This window comes from Diospyros lotus, chromosome 3, assembly GCF_014633365.1.
Source record: "Diospyros lotus cultivar Yz01 chromosome 3, ASM1463336v1, whole genome shotgun sequence".
NCBI classification, from domain to species: Eukaryota; Viridiplantae; Streptophyta; class Magnoliopsida; order Ericales; family Ebenaceae; genus Diospyros; species Diospyros lotus.
In genome coordinates this window covers 40010065-40028596 of record NC_068340.1, presented here as the reverse complement: position 1 = coordinate 40028596, position 18532 = coordinate 40010065, and the positions used below count along the sequence as shown (strand labels likewise).

Here is an 18532-nt window from a genome sequence, read left to right as displayed (position 1 = left end):
CGTACAAATTATTAAATAAGAGACAAAATTAAAAAAGTTAAGACCCTGTTCTCTTTATTATTTTCAAATCGTTTTTCAGTTTTTTAGTTTTCTAAAATAGTAAAAACATGTTTACTTTCATATTTTTAAAAATGTATTTTCGAAAATAAGGAAAAATTTTGTGAAAAAAATTTAAAATAATAAAAAATTATTTTGAATGTTTTCATTACAAATACGATCAAAATTTTTAAAATACAAAAAATACTATACACGAAAAAAATACGTTTTTAGTAATTTCAAAATAGACACTCAAAACTGAAACACGAAAAGAAAAACCTTTAACTCTTTATATACAAAAATAAAATTGTAATTTGAATTGAATTTAACTTTGGTTAAGCGGACAAGAATGAAAGATCTAATTAATACATCAATTACTTAGAAAAAAAAAATATTGGTAGTTTGCTTATACAGTTCCATCAACCAGAGCATACATACAAAGAGAAGTCTAAGCGATTATCACTCGAAAGCCCAGCCATTCTCTCTACGAATCTCCTCCTCTTCTTTTTGCGTGAAATCGTTCTTGATGTTGAATATCTGTCGAATCTCCTCCGGAGACTTCCCCTTGATCATGTCGGCGATCTTCCCAGACAGTTTATCCAACAACCCTGGGATATTTAGATAATTTGCGGCCATTAACAGATCGAACAACGTCGCCTGGTCTTTGTCTACGAATTGTGCGTCAAAGGCCTCGAGATCAGTTTTCCCCGTTGGATCAGCATGCCGCTTGCAGAAGTCGATCACCATGGCGAGCGTCCTAGAGTCGACGTTCGGCATCGGAATCGTGCCGAATGCACAATTGTCTTCCACCATGAGCTTCAACATCTCGGACTGAACCGCTGCTCGCTCTTCGAGCGTGAATATGCGACCATCGGAGCTCTTCAACTTCAACTTCTTCTCAGACATGGCGGTGAGTTACCTTAAAAGATTGAATGATTGATTTTGGTGCGGATATGGGTACATATAATATAATGAATGAATTGATCAATCCTTGTCCCAATAGGGTTTGGAATCCCAATTAAATAGGAGAATTTTGCTGAATGGGGATTCCCTCTTCTCCAAGGATTTAGTAAGAATTTGACAATCAAAGTGATAACAATTGTATTTTGGGATGCATATATAATAGATATTGTTTTTACATTGCTTGTTATATGATTTTTAATTAAATTTAATAAAAAATAGTTTTTTTAGTTTAGCATTTTTAACTGTATCTATTCTAGAGTGATGGTCCATGTAAAAAAAAAAAAATTAAGTAAATATTCATCGAGTGGCATTTGAAAGGAACTGTTTAAATTTTAGTTTTAAAAATAAAATTAATTTTATTGTAAGTTTAAAATTGTTAATCACTTCAATTATTATTTAGAGGTCATGAAGTGAAGTATTGGTAAGATAGTTAATTTTTGTTTTTAAGCAAGATACATAAAAAGGTGTTTTAAAAAAATATTTTATTGATAAAGTTTTATTAAGGGTGAGCAAAATTTTGGTTAAATCGAAATTGGCAATTTGGTTTGGTTCAATTTGTACACAAGTTCGATGTAGTTTTCAAATTTAAATTTGTCGATTATTTCAATTTGATTCGGTCTCTTCATTAAAAAAATAAAAATAACCGAAACGATCAAAATGTTAAAAATAATGTCTGTTTTTTTTTTACGAAAATTAGCCGATTTGGTTATATTATTTTAGCTTAACTGAAATTTTGTTCATCCCTAATTACTTATATATGCTTACACTTTGTTATTTTTAATTTTTTTTTTAGTTTGAGCAATTATTTGATCAATTCAATTTGATTTTTAAGAAAATATTTAGTCTATTTAATTTGAGCAATTCGACCCGTTTAGTAATCAAACCGATCGAATGCTCACCTTTAGATTTCATAACATCAAAATTTGATATTTGTTATATAATAGAACAAAGGCAGGTAAGCTCGATATATTTTTACAAAAAGAATAAATCATAAAGTAATTAATTGTGACTTGTGCAAGCTTTATGTATATATATTTAGGTAACGTTTGTTAATCAAAATATAGACAAAAAAAAGTGGGATATGGAAATCATTCTGGACAAGAGTGTTTTCCATTGTGTTTGTTACATTTTATGAAAATAAGTCACATGACTTCTTATCTTGAATTTTTAAGATAAATTTATCTTTTCCCATCATTCGAATAACTTATTTTGAACTTTACAGATAAATTATCTTAATAGAGATTTATCTTATTTATTTTAACAAACACCACCTTAGAATAAAATGAATAGTGTTAATTTAATGACATACTTTATATAATAGTTTGAGTTAGTTTTATTCTGACTCTTAGATAATGATTTATAAATCCTTGTAATATCTTCGAACTTAACTTATTATATAAAAATTACTGAAAAAATTATATTACATCCCTTTCGAGATTTTAATAATAATATCATGAACATCTTCATCCCATAAACCTAAATTATGCAGTAATATGGACCACTTAGAGACTCAAAGGTCGCTCTTAATATTCAATCTAACCATGTTTAACAAATAAGGTCAAATACATATTTTAGTTTCTATATTTGTGTGTTTTTTAATTTACATATTTTAATTTTTTTATTATTTCAAATACACTTCTAAACTATACAATTTTAAGTCAATTATATCTTTGAACGTTTTATTATTTCAATTACATTTATTACTATGCAATTTCAAGTTAATTGCACACCTCGATAAATTCGTTGAGGACAATATATTCAAGGGATGTAATTGAAATAATAAAAAATTTAGGAATATAATTGGTTCAAATTATAAGTTAATAGGTGTTTTTAAAATAATAAAAAGTTTAATTATATAAATAAAAAACGTATAAATATAAGAATTAAAATATATATTTTATCAAACACATAATGCTCTATTTGTTCTTCAAGCTAGTCAATTAAATTTCCATTTTAATGGTGTGAACTTCAATTGCACTAATTTAAAAGTCAAATTTATTCTCACAAAATTCAATATGTTTTTTTTTTTCCTTACTAAGTCAATATGAGCTTTTCTAAGGATTGTATTTTATCAAGTCATTATGTAAAGAGATCTTTAAATTTTATAGCTTGAATTTATGACCTTCTGATAAAAAAGAAATCACTTTACCTTATTAGCATGGGCCATGACTACTCTCATCCTATAAAAATTAATTCCACTTAAAATTGGAATACTCCATATTGCTTGACATGTTACTCTTAATAATTATGTTAAGGTAAGTGATATTGTTTTTTTTTTTTTATAATATGAGAAACTAGAAGGATTTTCGAACATAAATAATTTTTAGATCTGATCATCTAACCCTATCCAAAAAACCCAAGATTTACTTTGACTCAACCTAAGTGTATGGATGGATTCATTATAAGTTGAATCTCGGGATATGGCCACTAGAATAAATATAAGTGATTGTACAATTTTATATAAAGACATAATTAAATTCACAATCTCATGATATCTTATGTTCCCAAATACATGCGATGAGCTCTCTATGCTAATTCTTAGGGTTTAGGGTAAGTGATATTGTTAGTTTTTAAATTTTTTATTTCGTTATAAATTAATTATTATAGTTCAATTTTTATCACCATAGCAACCAAATTTTGATTTTTGTTACAATTCAATCCCTTTTTTAAATTTTCATCAAATTTAATAACAAAACTAATATGATATACATTAATATAAATTTCAAAATTACTATATTTTAGGGTCTATACTGATTTTAATATTAAATAATTTTTAAATTTATATTAACCTGTATTATGCTATTTTTTGTTAATCTGACTACATCACATAAAGATTAAAATTTAATAAAAAAAATTTAAGATACAATAACTAATTGGTTATGAAATTTAAAGTTGAGGGACTACTAATTTAATTTACCAAATTACATTACAATTAATATTTTCTTATTTTTTATTACCAATATTTACAAAATTCTTATGAAAGAAGGGAACTTAAACGAAGGGATAAATATAATTATCTTAAAGCTGCTAATGTAATGGTCAGGATGGCCGAGTGGTCTAAGGCGCCAGACTCAAGTTCTGGTCCTCGTGAGAGGGCGTGGGTTCAAATCCCACTTCTGACAAGGTTTTTATTATTTTTGAGCTTTTAAAAAAAAATGCTATTTGGGTACTTAATTATAATATTTTTAATAAAATTTATATATTATTTTATTATATTTGTTTTCGTATCAATGCAAATCACTAGGAGCGGGTTCGAATCTCACTTGTGGCAAAATTTTAATTAATTTTTGGCCGAACCCCACTTTTGAGTTTTTTATTTTAAAAATACTATTTAGATACTCAGTTATAATATTTTTAATAGAATTTATATATATTATTTTATTATATTTATTGTTATATCAATGCAAGTCGTTAAGGGTGGGTTCAAATCCCAGTTGCGACCAAATTTTAATTAAGTTCTAGCCGAGTCCCACTTTTGAGATTTTTGTTTTAAAAATACGATTTAGTTATTTAGATGTGATATTTTATTTAAAAATATTATAATTGAATGTCAAAATAACATTTTTATTTCTCTTTTTTATTATAAAAAACTCGCGAAGACCCCGTAACACAATCAGCATTCGACTCTACATATCTCATCATTCTCTAAAATTCACAGGTCAATTCGTTTAAATTTAAAGTGTACGAACATGTAAGTCACATATTAAAATTTGGGAGAGTGATTCCTCGAATAGACATAGATTATCATAATTTGTATGGATGTAGACATTTTTATTTTTATTTCTATTGGGCCGAGCATTTAAATTTATTTTCCATAAAAGGAAATTATTTATTCTAGTATATTAATGGAAGCAAATGCACATTGTTTTACATTACAATTGTAATTGATGATTTTATTTTTACTTTTTAGAATATATTTTTAAGTAGAAAGGGCTATGGTCATACCTACTTTGACATTACAATTGTATTAAATTTTCATCTATAATTATAATAAAAATGAAATAGTTAATAGCTTTTGAATAAAATACTTAAATAAACATGTGCGCGTCTTGAGTTAGCATTATCGAACCAATCAAATTACTCAAATTAAATAGATTAGTTTAAAAAAAATTAAATTAAATTGATTAAATATTTGATCAAACAAAAAAAATTAAAAAATCTAAAATAACAAAGTGTAACCAAATAGAAGTAATTAAGAATGAGCAAAAATTTGGTTAAATTGAAATAATTAAACTAAATCGGTCAATTTTGATAAAAAAAACTGATCATTTTTTACATTTCAATTGGTTTGGTTATTTAGACTATTTTTTTTATAAGAAAATTAAATTAAATCAAAATAACCAAAAAATTTAAATTTGAAACGGCGAATAAAATTTCACTCACCCCTAGCACTAAGTATCTAGGATTTTGTTTACTAATTTAGTTCGATTTAATTAAAGCATATAGGGTTATATTAGGTTAAAAGTATATGATATGCGACTTAACATAGTTTATTGGTGAATGAGCTTAGATTTATTTTATTTGAAGAATAATTTTTTTTAAATTTATAAAAGTTACAAATTTTAATAAATTAATTATTTCTTATAATAATTTAAGTTTTAAAGATAATATTATATTTAATATTTAATTATTTAATCATTACTCATTATAATATTACGCGATAATCTTATTAGTAATATTACAATGAATTACAATAAATTTAACTTTTACTTTTAAAATTATAGGTTTAGTTAAAGGATTTTAAAATACCACTTGTGAGTTCGAGTTTACGAGTTTAAATTATAATTTTACTAATATTTGAATGGTCTTACATCGTAAAATTTGCAAGTTTGATTAAGAGCAAGAAATAAAATATTTTTAAAATTTATATGGGTCAACCCATTAAGCCCAATAACCTAACCCACCAAGACGAGGGCCGGCCCGACGAATGGCCCGATCTTTTGTAAGAGATGATAATAAACAGAAAATCATAACCAAACAGATCATCTGCATGCTTCGAAGATGTGCACAAAACAGAAACAGAAGGAAACAAAAGGAAGAAAGTAAACAATATTTGAGGGGATTTTTCAAACTAATCCGTTTGATATACATTCAACAAAAGTTTGCTTTGGCCCTTCGGTCATGGCCGCCGGTATTCCTGACAAATTCGCAGTCAACTCACTGCGATTCCTCCAGGTGTCCGGTTCGCTTCCCGTCCACACGATCGTGCCCGCCAAGCTCTGACTTCTTAGCAGACACCAACGGCTTGAACCGGAATCGTCCCGGTCCAGCATCCAACTGATTTGACCCGGCAGTTGTCCCGAGTCCGGTTCCGAAAATTCGCCTTAACCCGGCCCAGAACCCGCTTCGTTTTTCTCTTCCCTTCCTGGAACTAACTCTCCCCATGCACGAAACTCGTGGAGAACCCGGTTCAGACGCAGGGGGTTTGCCTCCCGGTTCGGACTGGCTCCGGAAGAGCCGGGCATTTTCTGGCTTGAAGCTCCGGCGGAGGCTTCTGCCGGGCAGCCCGATGATGGATGCTTTGGGTCTTGGATCAAAAGCTGAGGTTTGGGAAGGTGAAGTAGTTGAATTGAAGTTGGATGAGGAAGTGATCTTGGTTGATCCCTTTCTTTGGATGAATGCATTGTGGTTGAGCCACTCAAGAGCCTGATCTCGGGGCACCCAGAAGGATTCGGGTGGCCGATCCGGAGTCTCCGGATTCAACCCACTATTTGAGAGATCAGAGGTGCTTTCATGGAGATCAGACTGTGTTGGCATTGGTTGCAGAGAAGGAAGAAGAAGAAGAAGAAGAAGAAGAAGAAGAGAGAAATTAGAAATCTGATGGTAGCCCTTTGAATTCTGTGATGTATGGAATGCAGATTGGACAGAGTACCCATAAGAGAGTGACAGGCCATTATTGTTTATTGCATTAGAGACAAAATCAAATTTGCTGGCCCATTTGTCCACCCTAAGATTTTAGCGCATAAGATTTATTATTTTACAAAGATCGAGAGAATATCCTATTGGTAGTTAGTTTTTTCTTTCATTTACGTTGAAAAACTCACATCTTAATATAAATTCATAAATTTCCAACCACCTTATATATGTCCATGTTTGAAAAAAAAGGAGGCATTTCCACCACTTATTTAGTCTAATTTTCGAGTTAGTATTTAGCTGGGAATGTCATATAACATTAGATGACAATGGCAGTGGTGATTGTCACTATAGATAACAAAATATATAACTCTATATTCTTGTAACAACTTCAATTTTAAATAAATTTAATGAATCAAGAGATGTTAACACAGGATATATGTTTAAGTTATATATTAAAAAGATGGTACAAGTGAAACTAATTTTTCACGTAAAATGTTATGTGATGGTTTACATTTTGAAAGATTTTAGTGAAAATGAAATTTACATACAAATGATAAATTTTGCATTTGTACATAAAAAATATGCATCAAAAGAGTATATTTTTAATATTGTTTGGAAAATATGTTTTTTTTAAATATTATTGAATGTTAAATATTATACATAAAAAAATTGTATTACATAAAATAATGATATGATCCGAAGCATGGGACAAAATCTTAAACCCATAACAACGTAGATTTAATAAAAATATATGTAAAAAATTTCCTTTTGATATGGAAAAATAAAAATAAACTTAAAAATATATGTACATTGTTATTTTTACAGAATTACACTTGATTTTTTCTTGGTATAAGATATCTTTTTTTTTTTGGGGGGGGGGGGAGGTCATCTTTACAAAAATAATGCTTAAAAATAAAAATATAATTAAAAATATATAAACCTCGTTATTTTTACAAAATTGCACTCGATTTTTCTTTGGTATAAGATATATATATATATTTTTTTGGGAGGGAGGGGGGGGGGGGGTTCATCTTTACAAAAATTTTGAATCAACTCAAAATGTCACATGAAAAATCATAATGTAATATGAATTTATCTTGGAAGGTATAAGGGGGTAGAAGAAAAAATCTTGAAAGATAAGAAGGGTATGTCATGAAAAAAAATCTTGAAATGTAATTTAAATCTAAAAACTTGACAAAAAATATTATCCTAATCCCTTAAATTTGTTATGAATTCGAAAATCTATTTGTTAAGAAGCTATTAAGATATTGCTGGATTATCCTCTCTTATCTGAGTGCATTATCTGATTTCAAAATTTAACTTGCCTCTCAAATTTGGTTCTCTATATATAGACAAGCTCTCATAAGAAAAACACACATGTTTTTATTGATATTTCCCTTCTTTTCTTTGGCATCATTTATTCTGTCTTCTACACATTTCTTTCTTGGCCTGATTTGCTGTTGAATTTTCTCTTTTCTACTGCAACTTTGTTTGCAGAAGGAATTACCTGGATCAATCCACGATTGCCATCTTCAAGAATCATCATCAATTGGTATAGTACTTCCCTTTGTAACTTTTGATTGATTAATTCTCTCCATGTTGGTTTCCTTGGGTTTTCTCCATGTATGTTATATTTGTTATCTATGTGATTAGTTAAATTGGGTATATATCTTTGATTGAGTGGCTTGTGAGCATGAGGTTAAAATTCTTCTAAAAATTTTTCTTTTGATATGGAAAAAAAATAAATAAATAAACTTGAAAATATATGTATCTCGTTATTTTTACAAAATTACAATTGATTTTTTCTTGGTATAAGATATTATTTTTTTTGGGAGGTGTCTTATGTACAAAAATAATGCTTAAAAATAATAATATAATTGAAAATATTTGTGCTTCGTTATTTTTACAAAATTTCACTTGATTTTTTCTTGGTATAAGATATATATATATATATTTTTGGGGGAGTCATCTTTTCAAAAATTATGAATAAATTCTACATATCACATGAAAGGCCATAATGTAATGTGAAATTATCTCCGAAGGTTATAAGGGGGTAGAAGAAAATATCTTGAAAGGTAGGGGTAAATAAAAAAATCTTGAAAGATAAGTTTGGTATGTCATTAAAAAGATCTTGAATTGTAATCTGAATCTGAAAGCTTGACAAAAAATATTATCTTATTCTCTCAAGTTTGTTATGAATTTGAAAATCTTACCAAAAGCTATTAAGATATTTCTGCGTTATCTTTTCTTATTTGGGTGCATTGTTTGATTTCAAAATTTAACTTGCCTCTCAAGTTTGGTTCTTTATATATTTGCAAGCACTCCTTGAAAAAAAACACACGTTTTTGTTGATATTTCCATTTTTTTCTCTGGCATCATCTCTTTTACCTTTTGCTCTGTTTCTTTCTTGGCCTGATCTCCTGTTGAATTTCCTCTCTTCTGCAACGACTTTGTTTACATAGAGAAATCCACGATTGCCATCTTCAAGAATCATCATCAATTGATATGGTAGTTCTCTTTGTAACTTTTGATTGATTAATTCTCTCCATGTTGGTTTTCTTGGGTTTTCTCCGTGTATGTTATATTTGTTATCTATGTGATTAGTTGAATTGGGTATATAGCATTGATTGAGTGGCATGTGAGCATGAGGTCAAAATTCTTCTAAAATAATTCATTTTAATACGAAAAAATAAAAATAAACTTGAAAATATATGTACCTCGTTATTTTTGCAAAATTATACTTGATTTTTTCTTGGTATATGATGTTATTGGGAGGGGGGTCATCTTTACAAAAATTATGAATCAATTCTAAATGTCACATGAAAGGCCATAATGTAATTTGAAATTATCTCTGAAGTTATAAGGGGGTAAAGGAAAAAATCTTGAAAGGTAGGGATAAATAAAAGAAACTTGAAAGAAAAGAGGGGTATTTCATGAAAAAATCTTGAAATGTATTCTGAATCTGATAGTTATGTTATCCTAATCTCTCAAATTTATTATGAATTTGAAAATCTGACCAGAAGCTATTAAGTATTGTTGCCTTATCTTTTCTTATCTAATTGCATTGTTTGATTTCAAAATTTAACTTAGGCTCTCACGTTTGCTTCTCTATATATATGCAAGCTCTTCTTTAAAAAAAGCACACGATTTTGTTGATATTTCCATTCTTCTCTTTGGTATCATCTTTTCTACCTTTTGCTTTGGCTCTTTCTTGGCCTGAAATCCTGTTGAATTTCCTCTATTCTACAGTGACTTTATTTACGGAGGGAATTACCTTGATCAATCCACGATTGCCATCTTCAAGAATCATCATCAATTGGTATAGTACTTCCCTTTGTAACTTTTGATTGATTGATTCTCTCCATGGTAGTTTCCTTGGGTTTTCTCCATGTATGTTAGTTTTGTTATCTATGTGATTAGTTGAACTGGGTATATAGCATTGTTTGAGTTGCATGAGGTCAAAATTCTTCTAAAAAATTTGCTTTTGATATGGAAAAATAATATTTTAGTAAAAATAATCATCAAAAATATTGTAAAACTGTTATTTTTGCTATTATTAAGAATTATAATGGGTGCTATATTTTCTTTCAGAATGTATTTTCATTGATTAATAATATCATTTTCTTTCTGAATGCGTCCTTGTCATTGATGAATTGTATAATGTAATTTTCTATTATTTTTTTTTATCCTAGTTAGGTAATTCTTTTTTCTTTACATTGCACGTAATTGAATATGTAATGATTCTCTTTAATTAATCATATTTTTGTAACATGTATTCCTAATTAAAGCAACAATAAGTAGGATTAAGAAAAAATTGCATCTCTAATAACATCATCTGGTTATCTCAGTTAAATGTGTGGCATTTTTCTTGAATATATTTTATGATTATAACAAACAATGTGAATTGAGATTAAGATAATAATTTTTTTTTAATAAAGATAAGATACCAAACCTAAACATATTGTTAGAGAATATAACATATTGGATTCCACATCTTTAAATATATATATTTTCTCAATTTTTTTGTTTTTTTTTGTTTTTGTTTCTGATTTTTTATTCCTTTGATCCCAAATAGATTGATGGAGCTGTTCAAGCTTTTGTCTTTTGCCTTGTTAAATTCACGCTTTCTTCTGTGGTTACACTCCCACGTAAGGATTTTATTTAGAAAAGCAAGTACCATTCCTCCATTCATCTGGCCGGCGAGCAAGCTGCATTATTGTCTTGTTATGGCTTTCTGAAGGAACTGATTATTATTATTATTTATTTATTTTGCAACTGATTTCAAGCTTTTCTTCCCCCAATAAATATTACTGTTATTCTTTGCCATGTCGTAGCTCCTAAGATATATATGCTTTGTATCGGAATCCCAATATCCCATGCGTGCTCCTCCTCCGCCTGCCTAGTGTTGTTTGTACCTTGAAGAGCAGAGCATGTAGTGTCATCTGCTAAAACTAAAACTGGCCAAAACAGCCAGAACAACCAAAACGCTCCCAGGCCAGGTTGGTTGCCTATAACAGAGAACCTACCATAACCATACCATCATCATCATCATCATCATAATCATATATGGATTCTCCAGTAGTTTTCTCCACCTGTTCAAATCAAATAACATTAGTAATGCCCTGTCATTAATTACAAAATCTAAGCAGAAAGCAGAAAGCAGAAAGCAGGGCCCTGGATTATCCTCTCTTATCTGGGTGCTGTACGGAGGATGGATTATAAACAAAAACCTAATTAAGCAGAAAGCAGGGCCCAGCTGGTTCTAGCCGTACGTTTTCTTCAAAAGTTACAAACTCTCAGATATATATATCTTTGTCATGATGGTGCAGTAAGAATGAATGCTTGAATTAGCAGGCTAGCTCCGAGCTGCTTGCGTTTTCGTCAGGGTTCCCAGATATAACTAGCTACAACCCTGTCTCTCTGGTTCCAGGATGTGGTTCATGGATTAGCACCTTTGCCCCCGAATTAAATCTGGTTTACGTACATTAGAGTTCATTTTTTTTTGGATCAGAGATAAATAACTCAACAGGTAATTACATATCAACAGCATCAATTGGAAAAGCAACACACACCTCTCTAATACGAGCCAGATTACTACCATTCTCCCCATAAACTGATCGAGTCGATAACATTTTCAGCTGGAACTACAATTTCCAGCGTTGTATATAGCTGATCATCTGCTTCCACGTACTGCCACAGAAAAAAGAATAACCACCTGATCAGAAGAAATTGAAGTTAATTATAGGAACCTTAATTACTACCCAGGGCACGGGATGATTGATGCAGGGAAAGCAACAACTTGAATGCTTGATGCTTTACTACAGCGTGGAAGTACGGGTGGTCAAGATTCATGCTGCGACTTGAATCCATGAAGAGGTGTTGTATATATTCATGGTATTTAAAGAAATGTAAGGCCATATATACATACAGGTCTTGAATGAAAGTGATTCATAGATGCCTTACAAGTCATTGATGAAAAGTACTGTGGCAAATTCAATATTTGCCCAAAGGGAAATATATATATCATGACTTGGCCTATATATGGATTTTGATCACAAGATTTTTTTTTTTTATTTTATAGATAAAAATGATCAAAAATGGGGGGTAAACCCTATACGTACAAAAGGTCAAGCAAGCACACAGGCTGAATGACATTACCTAGGTAAATTACAACTAGACCTCCCATAATTGGGAAGGGTACCACATTTTTAAAACTTGTAAATGCTGGTTTAATCTCTGTAGCATACACATACATAATATATATCTCCATGATGAAGTTAACTTATTCAAATAGGAGAAATGTGTCCTAATAGCAAAACAAAGGTACAGCACTACTGCTTAAATGTGTGGCATTTTTCTTGAATATATATTTTATAATTATAACAAATATTAATGTGAATTGAGATTGAGATAATAAAAAAAATTCGATAAAGATAAGATACCAAACCTAATTAAAGATATTGTTAGAGAAGATAACATTTTGTTGGACTAGCTTAATTAGCTAGGTACCAATCCAAGAACATATTTTGAATTATTTTCAAAGTAGCTTTATATTTTATTCCTAAGTTATATGAATCATATGAGACTGTATATTATCAAATCAATTGAGGAAGATGACAAAAATTAGAAGTTTCATTTTATGGCACCCGCAAGAAAAAGTTAAATAGGTACGTAAAAGATTCATTTTAAGTCAATGAAATTGAAATAATTTATTCCTTAGTTTTTTTTATTTCATTTATGGCAAAGTATTTCAATATCTGTTCCTTTTTTATTTGTTTTATGAAAAAATAAAAAATTATATTATAAAGTTCAACTGTATTTTGATATCTCTTTTGACACTCTGCTTGTCATAAAGTACAACTGTGTTTTGATAGAATTTTTATTTATTAATTTTTTTAAATTTGGATAATTCCTATTCTCTTTTAAGATTGTAAATTTGGAAAACAAAAAGATAAAGAAAATAATTTTTAAACAAAGGTATATATTTGGCACCACATGAATGTTAATAACTCATTTTTTATCTAAAAATTAAAATTAAAACGTTACATAAATAACAGTAAAAGCTTCTTTTCTCTAAAATAATATTTTTACAGGTAAAATTTAATGTCATAAAATAAATGTATTGTATAACAAAACATACTCTCCAACTAACAAGAAAAACGGGTTTTAATGATGGGAAAATCAATCATTAAAAGTTAATTTTTCGTCGTTAAAATATTTTAACGACAAGAATTTTCCTGTTGTCATCCGTCGTTATTGTCTTCATAGATAAAAACATTTAACGACAGGAATGATAAACCCGTCGTTAAGTATATTAGTGACCATATAATTCCGGTCGTTAAAAATAATTATCGACGATCGAATTATAACCCAATAACAACAATATTTCCCGTCGTTAATAGTGTGAATAATTAACAATCGTATAATTCCCATAATTAAAAATAATTATTAACTACCGAATTATAACCTAATAACTACAATATTTTCCATCGTTAATAGTATGAATAATTAACAACCATATGATTCCTGTTATTAAAAATAATTTTTAGCTACCAAACTCATTAATAATAACGACAGTATTTCCTATTGTTAATAGTGTAAACAATTAGCGACTGCATGATTCTTGTCGCTAAAAAATATTATTTAGCTACCAAAATATAAATCAATAACGACATTATTTCTCGTCATTAATAGTGTAAAAACGACGATTAGTCATCAATAACGACAACATCCTGTTTTGATGTAAACTACCAAACTTATATATCATTGTCCATATCAAATTAAAATAAAATTCATAAAATTAAACCTATCATTCAACAAACTTCAAAGTAATATATGTTCTACCAAAATAAAAAACATCATTATTCATTAACATTTACACACCAAAAATAGTATTTATATAAGTGTTAATTGCCAACGAACTACAAAAAAAAAAAAAAATATTCAACTAAAAGCAACACTTTGACAACCGTAAATACTATACAAAAATGTACACCAAAACACTATAGTCATAGAACTATTCATGTAGTCCAAGACAAAAGTTGCTTCCTTCAGAGTTCTGATGTCTCATTGACCTACAAAACAAAATAAAACATAAAATTAGAGTAAAAAATGTGATCCATGTTTTCTTTATAAAATATTAGAAATAAAATTAACAAAGCACAAGACGTCTTCATTATAAGCTACATAACATACAACCACTAAAATGCACCAAAACACAACAAAAGTTGACAAACACACTCTATAACCCAATAACAAAATTTGACAAACACAAATCATACTCATTATATCCATAAGAATGCCTAACTTTCTTGTAATGCATAATCAATGTTGGCAATACCCAAGACAAAATCAATGTCTTACCCCAACTTCTTATAGTTAACGCCAAATTAGAATCTCAATTAACAGAGCGTTATTATTCACACAAAGCCTAACTGTAATTTATATGAGAAGAATGCAAAGTATCAAGCTTGAGTAATTAGAATGGGCTTAAACTTTGAGAATATCAAGTTCTAAAATTCTACCTCTTTTGGGAGAATGGAACTTGTAGACGTATACATCTCTACTGTCATAATCCAATGTACCAAAATTGTATCTCATCATAAATTTTCCAAGAATTGGTCCACAATAAAGGGGCTCCCCAACACCAACCCCTTTATTGCCTCAGAAACAAAATGCTGTGAACTTTTACTAGTTCCTTTTTCATTTTTCTCTGTAATCGGGACTTTTGATCCTATATAATTAGAAGAACATGTTCCTTGAAGTTGACAAACCCCTTCCCCTAAGTAAAGTACCTGGAGATATGAAGACATGTTTACCAGTCTTTGGGCCTTCCTTGTCTTTTGTCTCTTTCATATTACTACAAAGCACAACCAAAATAAATTAGTAACATATACCAAAATAAACATGCATGCACATATAAAACTAAATGCAAAAGAGTTAAAATTCATAACCTTAGTTTCTTTCCTTTCTTTCCTTTATTTTCTTTGAATTAATAGTTGTGTCAACGACCATTGGGTCCATGTCTGCCTTTGTCCAATGCACATTATCACCTATATCCATTGAGTTAGAAGCTTGAAATTCGGGTCAATCAGAACTTTTCATAGCATTAACCCAGCATCTACCTTCATGGTTAGTATATCATGAGAATTTAGGTTACAGACTTACAGCATAAGCTAAAACAAAAGCAAGGTGCAAGAATACAGTTATGTAACCTGCTGAAAAAAATTACTGTCTGGGTATAAGTTACTCAGAGCAATCCTGAGAGAAGTAGGGGCCACAGTCTCTCTTCGCAAATCTGTTGATGCCATGCTCGGCAGTAAAAATATCATACAGTGCACAGGTAACACAAGGATCTCCAACATGCACATGCTTTGACAGTGATCTCCCCAAAAATTTATCCTGAAAACATCTTACATGCCATAAGGACTGAAAAGTCACAAACAGAAATATGTAACTCGGGCCACAGAGATGATATCCATACAAAAATGACTTTACCCAAAGAAGTAGGGACATTCTGTAAACCAACCTGTATAATGACGTTCGGAAAACAATTGTATTCACCAACTTCATTCTTCAGGCCAGTCCCATACAGACCTGCTCCATCCACATTTCCAGGTGTGGCTTCATTAACTGAAATGCCAAAGTCATCCATTTCAGAGGACATCTTATGCAACCTCCTTCAATTAGAGACCAACAACAATTTCTCATGTGCATGAAATATCTTGGGAACAAGAGAAATACAATGGTAAAGGGCACTTTAGCAAATTTTGGGAAATAAGTTAAGCAATTCTTGCTCAAGTTGCCGATACTGCAGTGTTAGCAATAAAAAGAGCAATAAGACATGGGTTCAACCTGCCACGTCTAACTTACTGGCCTCAACTGTCTCATTGGAAGATCAGACTAAATCAGTAAAGTGAATAGTAGTTGAAGAATACGGTACATGTTGTCAATGTATAAATCTGTCTAAATGTTAAGTTACAGCAAAACCAGATGTAAGAGGACATTATGGGTCTGAATGCAACTACATCTCAATCCCTAATTCATAAAGCTCATTGACAGTACACAAACTAGTGGCTAATGAGTAGGCGTGGATAGAATACAGCACTATGTACAACACTGGACAGTAACATTTCTTTCCAAACCTATAGTACCTAGTTTAAGACAAAGAGGGCAACCACACAGTGTAAGATGAACCAATGCTGTTAAAAAAGTGCAAGCTTTCAAGCATAAACTGGCCAACAACATCCCAAGCCTTAACCCTTCTAGGTTGAGTTGGCTACATGAATTTTATTTCTCTAATCATAGCTCTCCACAGACTCCATCCATGGCCATATCACTGTAAGGCCATAATAGAAACTGGCAAATACATGAAAAACCCAAGCCTATAGTAGCTTTTTGTGAATTAACAGATGAGGTCAGATAAGCCAATTACATTGATAGCTCAATCAGACAAGTTTTCTAAAGAACTCAGTTCAGAAAATTCAAATCATATAATTAACTGTCAGATTTCTAAAGAATTCAGTTTTCTAAAGAATGAGGTTAGATTTGGAAAAGATTAGATGCTGTGGCTTTCTTTTTTTATTCTTTTGGTTTGATAACAGTACGTAGTAACAATTAACTGTTCGTTGGCTAATGTCACAAGCACTCAGAAACTTGCTCTTTTTTTTAACATCAGAAGCTTGCTCTAAATAGTCAAATTAAGAAGGAAAGAAGCAGGATCGAGCATATGCAGAAATAATTTTTTTATAGTGTTTCAAAACCGTTCATAATATTGCGACGACAGTACGTAAAGCACTTTACACTTTGAAGATTCTTAAAGAAACCAATTAGAAACCTAATTAACAAGATTATGTAGCTTTAGCGCCACACGATCAGTCGAATCAAAGAATCGAAGAATCAAATAAAGATATATACATACACACATAATACATATACATACACGCAGAATACATATATACACACATAATACATATACACACACAGAATATATATATATACATATACCTTCTTTGAGGCGGCGAAGGCGGAGGCGGATTTGGCAGCGCCGGACGCGGAGGCAAAGCCCGATCGAGCTGGAGGCGGCGGCAACCGGAGGCGGAGGCAGCGGCGATGACGGGAGGCGGAGGTAGCGGCGAATGGGTCGACGGCGGGAGTACTTCAGAGGGAGAGAGAGGGGGGGGGGGGGGGGGGGGAGGGGTGAGTTAGGGTTAGATTTAGGGATTTGCTGATCTGGGGAAGGAGGAGGGGAGAGGGAGAGGGAGAGAGAGATACAGCGGGAGTATTCCCGCCCACGTTTTTATTTTTTAAATATTTATTTGTTAATTAAAATAAAATAATTTATTCAAATAATATTATTAATTATTTAATTAATAAAAATAAAATAATTTATAAAATAAAATAATAATCTAAAATATGATAATAAAATAATTTAAATTATTACGTCAAATTAATATTTATTTAAAAATATAATTATATTATAAATTTAATAATTATAATAAATTAATTATTATAAATAATATTTAAATTTTAATAATTTTTATTATTATTTCTTGATTAGAATTAAAAAATTTAGCCAATAAACGACAGAAAAAATGATTTATTAACGACAATTTATTTAATTTGTTTTCAAAATTTATCTTGTGACGACATAATTTATATTTAGTCATTAATAATATTATATTAACCACCAAAATTAATCTCGTTTTTAGTTTTTGGTCATTAATAATTTTTTTTTATAATAAAAAAAAATATTTGATAGAGTAAGATTAATAGTTTAAAGATATATAGTGTTCTTAATTCCACATCTATAAATATATGATATTTCGTCAATCTTTTTCATTCCTTTGATCCCAAATAGATTGATGGAGCTATTCAAGCTTTGTAGTGGATACAAGTTTCTCCCCACTGATCAAACGTTGATAGAGGATTATCTTTTGAGAAAGATGAGCGGCAAACCATTGCCGGTTGATGGTTTCATCAAAGAGTGTGACATCTATGATGAGGCGACGCTGAAGGGGGTGTTTGCAGATGTGAGACGACTTCAAGATGAAGAGGACAAGGAAGGGGACAAGACGAACCAGTTGTTCTTGTTCACGCGGTTGAGGAAGAAGAGCAAGAATGGGAGTCGCGTCGACAGGACAGTTGGGGTGGCGGGGACATGGAAAGGGTTGGACAA

The 18532-nt window shown here is 30.4% G+C and overlaps 1 protein-coding gene, 1 long non-coding RNA gene and 1 other non-coding gene across 5 annotated transcripts; 1 reads left to right on the top strand and 2 right to left on the bottom strand.

Annotated features, from left to right (window-relative positions):
* Window positions 1–395: 395 nt before the first annotated feature.
* LOC127796421 (SKP1-like protein 1A) lies at window positions 396–942 on the bottom strand. Its single transcript, XM_052328557.1, has one exon. It carries the CDS (start codon window positions 940–942, stop codon window positions 496–498), a length of 447 nt encoding a protein of 148 aa, XP_052184517.1. The 3' UTR covers window positions 396–495.
* Window positions 943–4037: 3095 nt separating this feature from the next.
* TRNAL-CAA (transfer RNA leucine (anticodon CAA)) lies at window positions 4038–4121 on the top strand. The gene has a single exon. It is a non-coding gene; the product is annotated as a tRNA-Leu (tRNA).
* Window positions 4122–14078: 9957 nt separating this feature from the next.
* On the bottom strand, window positions 14079–17522 carry LOC127796422 (uncharacterized). 3 transcript variants are annotated; one of them, XR_008022002.1, is made up of 6 exons: window positions 17362–17522; window positions 15884–16034; window positions 15570–15783; window positions 15309–15479; window positions 15150–15214; window positions 14079–14429 (listed from the first exon to the last, which is right to left on the bottom strand). It is a non-coding gene; the product is annotated as an uncharacterized LOC127796422 (long non-coding RNA). The 3 variants fall into 3 exon arrangements; XR_008022000.1 differs by having other exon boundaries at window positions 15884–15987; XR_008022001.1 differs by having other exon boundaries at window positions 15309–15407; window positions 15884–15987.
* Window positions 17523–18532: the final 1010 nt, after the last annotated feature.

Bases quoted from the DNA above. Each gene is read 5' to 3' on its own strand.
- LOC127796421 (XM_052328557.1), bottom strand. From the start codon at position 942: ATGTCTGAGAAGAAGTTGAAGTTGAAGAGCTCCGATGGTCGCATATTC.